The sequence below is a fragment of the Diuraphis noxia genome, unplaced genomic scaffold (genome assembly GCF_037042655.1).
Source record: "Diuraphis noxia isolate RWA-SAM2 unplaced genomic scaffold, SU_Dnox_SAM2 contig0004, whole genome shotgun sequence".
NCBI classification, from domain to species: Eukaryota; Metazoa; Arthropoda; class Insecta; order Hemiptera; family Aphididae; genus Diuraphis; species Diuraphis noxia.
Genome location: NW_028301714.1, coordinates 31313185 through 31321321, shown reverse-complemented (window position 1 = coordinate 31321321; position 8137 = coordinate 31313185). Strand labels below are relative to the sequence as shown.

The 8137-nt window shown below is 25.3% G+C and overlaps 1 protein-coding gene across 2 annotated transcripts; it reads left to right on the top strand.

The window, feature by feature from the left end:
• Nucleotides 1-380: 380 nt before the first annotated feature.
• Nucleotides 381-6663, top strand: LOC107165277 (uncharacterized). Of its 2 annotated transcripts, none has more exons than XM_015513442.2 (3): nt 381-577; nt 5680-5925; nt 6228-6663. In XM_015513442.2, exons 1-3 carry the CDS (start codon nt 473-475, stop codon nt 6333-6335), a joined length of 459 nt encoding a protein of 152 aa, XP_015368928.2. In that variant the 5' UTR covers nt 381-472; the 3' UTR covers nt 6336-6663. The 2 variants fall into 2 exon arrangements, with proteins under 2 accessions (XP_015368928.2, XP_015368927.2); XM_015513441.2 differs by having other exon boundaries at nt 383-577; nt 5680-5928.
• The last annotated feature ends 1474 nt before the right edge of the window (nt 6664-8137 follow it).

Sequence of the window (8137 nt, the reverse complement as noted above, 5' to 3'; positions counted from 1 at the left end):
AAAATATAAATCACTTGACTTGAATTAATGTTTTCAGAATTTTCTAAAACCCAATATTACGAATTGGCTATTTTTAAAGGTTCAAAAAATTTCAATCAGATTTGAAATTTTTATTTTCAGTATTAAAAAATAAAAATAAAAATGTTATATTATACGTGTATCACACAAGTCAATACTTTTTTAAGAACAAACAGATTTAAAATGTCGATTATAACAAAAGTTATTTAATTTGTCAGCTGTTCCTGTTACACCCTGTCATCATGTGTGTGTATACTGTATATATATACGTAAATTATATAATATGTATATATAATGTTTATATAAATATTGTAATGAATGCACGCACGCGGGTCCTACATCATAGGTATACACTATACAGTTTATCGCGGTTTACATACATCCAACGAATCTCGCGAAACATAAGTGAACGGCGCCTCCGTCAAAAGTCCCGGAACGTTCGTCCAGCGCAGACATGAGACCCGACAGTAGACTCAAACTAAAGTCAGAATGCTTCGCCATCAACAGGTTGCAGCTGTTGGAATACGAATATCACACTGCACTCGACGACCTTAAAAAAGTACGTAAATCGATTAACCATAACGTATACAATAATAATAAAATTTATACGATATGTGTATTTATATTTATATAGGAGTATATTACAACGTTAATACTTTTATTTATTTTTGAATAGCTTCCTTATCTATACACATAAATAATTCTAGTACTATATTATATTAATACATCCATTATGAAATGGGAATAATAATAATTTTCGTAAACAACATCCGTAATTATTTATTATTATTTATATTATGTATAATTATATAAATTATATAAATTATAATTAACATGAAACCGTGCTCGACTTCAACATTACCATTACCTGCGAGTGTTCTTCCCTGTTAGTTTTATTTGTATAGGTACCTATAGCTGATTTCACGTTAGTAATATGAAAAAAAAACACAATTATTTTTAGGTATATTGTTGCGAAATAAATATCTTGTGTCTAGCGAAAAATAATAATTACGTATTATATCACAGAATGTTCGTGACCGTTCTTTGATATAATTTACTATGACATGCTGTGTATTATATTTGGTGGTGGCCATAAATTACAGTTTGGTAGCAGTTTTGAAATTATGTGATTGGTTTATAAGTAAACAAAATTAAATTTTATAAATATATTTTATATTTATATATATCCAGTAATTCGTCGTAATGAGTAGTTTCTTTAATCAAACTGTCAGTTTGTATGATTATCGAACATTTTGCGTGATTTTATAATTAAAATAAAAAACACATATGTACAATATAACATAGGTATTTATACAACGCAAATAATGCTTTTTTAATGAAACAATAACAAATTTAATATTACTTTTTGTATAAAAATCAACTTGAAATCTAACTTATGTACTTGTATATACTCACATACTAGCTCAGATCATGGATAAACTATTTTATTTTATTTATTATTGTCCAGTTATACTTATATACTGTAAGGAGATACCAATAAACAAATCGGTTTTGGGTTAGGCATTTAATTAACTTCGTATCTTTTTTCTATTGAAATGTAACATATTTCAATAAAATTCTAAAACTTAGTGATTTTCTTTCTTACAAATAATCATGGTTTGATACAACAAACTAGATAAGGCCTAATCAAGGTAGGGTTTGTTTCTTTATTTTTTTTATTATTATTAAAGATTTCCTGACATAAATCATCTAAATTTTGGTAGGATTTATAAGATAGTATACATTATGCATTTTATATTTAATGTAACAAATTCAACTTATATATTTTTTGTTATTAGCACCCACATTTTCCAGTTGAGATCAATATTGAATTTACTGCAATTGCATAATGTCGATTATTGGTTATTTGGTTATAAACATTAATACAATTAATTAAATGCAAAGGTTAAAAAATAATCATCAATAGTTGTGTTTTTGAGGAGTTCAAAAAAATTCTAATATAATAAATTTCAAAAATGTTTTAAGAAATTTAATGTTCAGAATAAATCAATTTAATTGTATTGAAATATGAATTTAAGTTATGTAAGTTAGATACCTATGAACTTATTCTTACAATTTAACTACTGCATCTTAAGTTATCATTGCAAAAATTGTATTCCAAATCGTAGTCCAATGCAAAATAATGTATTAAATATATTTATTTAAAAAATGTATACTAATAATTCTAGTTAGCTATGCTAATATTTTGTTTTTCACCTAAAAAAGAAATTTAAAAAAAAAAAACAATTTCTTATAGTTATAAATTATAATATTTTTAGTTAAATGGTACCTTTAAAATTCCCATATAATACATCACCTATACAGTATACAATATTTAAAGTACCTCGGTACTAATGATCATCAATATGATTGTAAATATGAAGTATAAAGATTTTAGAACTTTAAAACGTATCTCGTAAGTGTTTTATTCATAGACTATGATATTACTTTTAAGACAAAGTCGTACCCGCATGTGTTGTCTTCGTCTTGCTAAACGGTTCACATATCAAAAATTATGTCCAGTATTTCAAATGTTGTGTAATTAGCTTAATATTTGAATGAACTGACCTTTTATCAAACATAAATGTAAGATTTTTACAGTAAGAGCATAATCTGTGTTTTTTTGCTACGACGGCTTTTTAAGTAATAAGTAAACTTTTCGTTACATTTAAAACTAACGAAGTACAAAGAGAACCACTTAACATAGATTTTCTGTATTTCTCGCTGTAGTGGAGTGGAGACAAATATGAATATGACAATATTTGGATGAAATATAGAATATATACTAGCAAATTGGTATAGGAACTGACCGAATCAACCCGATAATAATTCTTTCGAATATCTGTACAATTTTCTTAGGATCACTGTAAAGGCCACTAAGCATGCAAATAATTTTGATCTTTATAAAATTCTCAACAGTCATTATAATCTAACATTGTATTTTTCAAAACACCGCATGGTCGATACATTGAATGTGTGCTGGCATAATTTGACACACATAATTATTTCAATTACGCACTTTGGGTGTGAATCGTATGATGTATAATGTATATAGAAAAAGAAAATGATTAATATCATGAATAAAACAAGGGCATACTCGAGATTCTTTCAATACAGTGAAACCTTTATCACCTTACTGTTAGTAATATATACCATAATCTAACCTATCTAATATATGTTGAATAAAATGTTTTTAAAAAGTCAGTAAAATTTTAATTTTAATTTCTATTCGTTTTTCTCAATTGCGGATACCGCTTGATATTAAACAATTTTTAATGTTCCACGAGTGTCAGTTTTTTAGAGGTTTTACTGTATTATAATACGATTATTATTAATGACACGCTGTGGTAAAACCTGTCGGATAAAAGAGTTACACAAATCTAGTAAATATATATTTATTATTTTGTTAACGCGTTTCGTTGAAATACCGTCTTATTTAAACTTAAATCAATTATATCTATACTTAGGTATAGCAGTGTATAATATTATTTATATAATAAATATCAAATGTTTGTTTATCGTCAGTAACTATTACTGATGTTGATTAACGAATGTCTGGCAGAAAATATAATATGGATGGCAGAACTCTGACCGAACGCATTAGACGGTGATGTTAAAATCCTAGACTACATGCCACGAGCTTCGACTGCTCAACTATTAACACAATAATAATTACCTACGTATTATCATAAAACTGTATATAGTTTTTCTACAGACACTGTCGCTTACGTTTAGAATTTGCTTATTGCAAAAAATGTTTTAATCAATGTAAAATTTTTGATAGACATGCATATACAGTGTGATAGTATTATATTATTTAACTATGTTATATTGTTACCTACATACTTTATTATTGACATCAAACACGTTATAAGACTACAAGAGAATGGTTCAAGTTACCATCCTTCTTCTACAACACGCAATTGTATACGAAAACGTGTTTTACTTGCATATCATAACGTTGAATTTGTAATTTGAATTGATTATGGATCATAACTTATGACTATAACCCTATAACCCTCTCTAAAAAAAGTTTTTCTAAATATATATGCACCTCATTGGGGCCAGCATACATTATAATTTTTTAATTAAATCTGCATTTTATAAAAAAATGTTTGTTTTGATTTTAATCAATTTGTACTATCTTGTTATTTAATTAATTAAGATTGAACACGGCCTTTGTGATAACTCATCTGATCGTGATAAAGAATCAAAACTGGAGACGAAAGATCATTTTATTTATTATTAATATTTGAAACTGTAAATTTTATTTTAAATTAATAAAAAAAAAAAATACTAGAATTATCATTAAATATATAATATAGGTACATGATTGAATAAACATTATATTTATTTGCTAAAGAAAATTGTATTATATTTTTTCAATGTCTGTTCATATTTTTCTAAAATGTTAAAAACATAAATATAATTATTATATTATTGAATGCATTATTCAGTATTAAATGTATTGGCTTAAAGTTAAAAAATATATAAAAACAGAATATTTTGTTGTTCTTACATACTCTCGTAAAAAATAATATTTATTTATTATATTTTTAGAAATGTATATGATACAAATATATACTTTATTTATGTTTTTATAATTTTAGATGAACTTTATACCTGTCCTATTCATGGTTTTGCCATTAAGAGAATAACAATTTATTGTAAATACGGAAGCAATAAAATTATAAGGAATTTTGGTTATCCTGTTAATTTTACTGAAAATAAAAACAAACAAATATAATTTATTCACTATACTTTAATTGTAATTTATCTAGTTATAAGTAAGTAATATTTTATTCTTAACTCTAAGGTAAATTAAATTAACTGTATTTCTATAAGCAATAAAAAATATCTTATTTCATGCAGTGTGTTTGAAAAGTTATATATAAATCTGAAATTATTTGTATAGTAGAGATCATACATGATAACTCACATAACAATTGAAAATAACAAAACTGATAATACTGATAATAATACTTATAACAACAGCATTTATAGGTATATTCGAATAACCTTTGAACGTGATAATTTTTTTAACTTATGTGATCAAAAAAAGTTTGCTAGCCTTGGTTGTGTACTAAACGAAGTAATTCCAAAGCAGTCCTCTAGTCGGGTTACCATTTTAAATAATACTAAAAATATACACTATAAGTAATGTAATTTGTAATATTTTTATATAATATATAATAACATTTAACTTATTTTGATTCTAAGCAACACATTTAATAGATATTTAAAAAAATAACTTTGTTTTTTTTTTAATTCCAATACTTTAATTAATCATTACATTCAATTAAGGATTGACTTCGTATTACAAATTGCAGAAACCATCACTAGGTTTCTTCATTAGTGTCGTGTAATTAAAGTATTATAAGTTTTTAATTACCTGAGTAAAAATTTAAAATTCGTCATATTAATTTTAACGTTTATTGACTACAAATTCGTTAGTTTTGGTTTGCTTTATTTATTTCATACAAAATCAACAATAGATATTTTTATTTCTTACAAAATGATATCAAAATAAAATATATGCCATATAACAATTTATTTACATATTTACTTACACATATCGACCTACAATAAAACTTATTATATCTTAGTAAATATTGTAAAAAAGTAATGAAATGTATTCACGGAGTAATTTCTTTAATGCAGGATGAAATATCCTTCAGTATTCTGTCTGACGTTTGCCTACCGGTTTCGCTACTGTTCCTTGTAGTTGTGTGGGGTTACCAACTGAATGCCATGACCATAGATACTGATAGTGGAGACAACCACACGATGTTACTCGTGTATGGCATCGGACTCATTGTGGTCTCGGGTACGGCATGCGTTTACATCGCCATACGAATGGCAGTCATGCGACCAGATATCGAAGCGACCGCTTTTCTCCAGAGAGAGGTAGTAGTATATTTTAATATTTTGAAGCTAAAGAATTATTCCCAGATTATTATATAGGGCACGTGTAATGCACGTGGTATTGAAAAATAAAATATGTGATCATTCTATAGAAAAAATAATAATTTGAGTGGAATATTGATTAACTATTATATTACTAAGTAACTAGTTGAAACACGAATCGTTTAAAAAATATGTAGTTTTTTTAATCCACATCATGTTACATAGTTATATAATGTATATGGATTAAGATAATTGCATTATTGTTTGTTTGTATTGAATATGTATTATATTTTAATTTTCAGATGTTACCTTTAAATTCCAAACAAAAACGATCTCAGTGGTTTTACTACCAGACTATTCCCGATGTACATAAGACTGGTAAAAAACCAACTAATATTTTTATTGTGTAAAATAAGTAAATCATATGAATGTTTTGTTTGATGTGTTCATATTTAGTCATTTTGTATTTTTAATAATATTATTTTAATAGAAACAATTATATATTATCTAATATAATTTATTGTAAATAAGCTCAATTATGCTATTCATCTAAATATTTGTATATTTGTGTGTTGTTTTATTTTATTCCGAAAGTTCGTAGTACTTGTAAACTAATCAGTATTAACGCTGAACCTATGTGTATGTATGTGACTTTCAATTAGTTAATAGCTTTTTTATATAGAAATAATATTGTACATTTTTTATACTTATGTTAATAAAATATTGTGTTTAAATTAACGAATGCAATTTTTATTCTGCTTAATCTAACAAGTAAGACTAACCGATGATTGATGTTACAATAACTGGCTTATAATATTATGGCTTATGCTTAAATATTATTTTGTTTCATGATTCTATACGGCGGTTTGTATAGGCAATTTTAATACACTCGTATATATTATATTGTAATAAGTAAACGTAGTTTTATGGCGCTCTTACTTATGCTTTTTAATAATTGTCCCAAATGATAAATATAATAATGATAAACAGTCTTATGCTTTTGTTTTCATTTAATTTTTTTGACATGACGTTAAACTAATATTAATTTAATTTAATTTAAGTAATTAACTAAGAAATTATGTCAAAAAATGCAGAAAAACACGGAGTAATTTTGATAGAAATGATTATAAAATAATAAATATTATGTTTATGGTTGTTGGTATTATCGCAGGTAGGTATATGCCGTAAAATTCATTTTTACTTCACTAATTTATACGACAGATGAACATAATATTATTATTAAATCGTAAACGCTGTACTGTCACTCATTATAACTATTAGTTTGAAATCAATTTTCAGTGAAAAAAACTAATACTGCCCTCTATTATTTTCATGTTAAATGCAATATAAATCAGATATATCAGATAAATGTAGGAAAACCGCGATTACTATACAATTTTTTTTTTCATAAGCGTTTTTTTTTATGTATATATAATGTTATAAAACGATTATACATATTATATCTTTAAAGGATGATACTCAATTGTACAATACGTACTATAGAACATAATATATATCAAGTACTATTGATTAAATTATATAAATACATACAGAGTTATGCTCGCAAAATATAGATATATGATAGGAATGATGAAGTGATGAAGATTTAACTACTAAAAATTGGATGATTTATATTTATATTTATATTTATACTGATTTCAATAATTACAAAGTCCTTTAGTGAAGAATACTACACTTACTGAAAAATTATGATAATTGCGAAGCAAATAGAAACCAAAAATGACCCTGATAATCATTTTAATTATGAGATTGATTGAAAAATGTATTAAGCAAGTCTATAAGGAGTTGATTCAATGAAATTCAAAAATAACATGATGGAAAGAGCATAATTCCAGTTGTCGTGAAGGGTGTCACGAGTTTCCGCCAAAAGTGACCTTTCCGTTTTCCATCAATCATAAATTATTGAATTTTAAAGTCTGAGAACCCTTATATAAAGATTTAATAATTTTACATAATTTTTTAGATAACTATAATGTTTTGTATAAGTACACACTATGCACACTATAGAGTTAAATAATACAATTTTTGATATTAGTGTATCGACAAAATAAGTAAAAATATAATTTTATCATAACACTTATTAGAGATAATATATGTAAATATTTAAAAAAATACTAGTCACTACTCAGTACTCAATACCATAATATTTTTGACAAATCGAACAAAATATTGCAGTAGTGTGATATCAGAT

Excerpts from the sequence above, each read along its gene's own strand:
- LOC107165277 (XM_015513441.2), top strand. The coding sequence starts at position 473 with ATGAGACCCGACAGTAGACTCAAACTAAAGTCAGAATGCTTCGCCATC. Across the intron at positions 578-5,679 it reads CACTCGACGACCTTAAAAAA|GATGAAATATCCTTCAGTAT; the intron begins GTACGTAAATCG and ends TCTTTAATGCAG. Across the intron at positions 5,929-6,227 it reads CTTTTCTCCAGAGAGAGGTA|ATGTTACCTTTAAATTCCAA; the intron begins GTAGTATATTTT and ends TTTAATTTTCAG.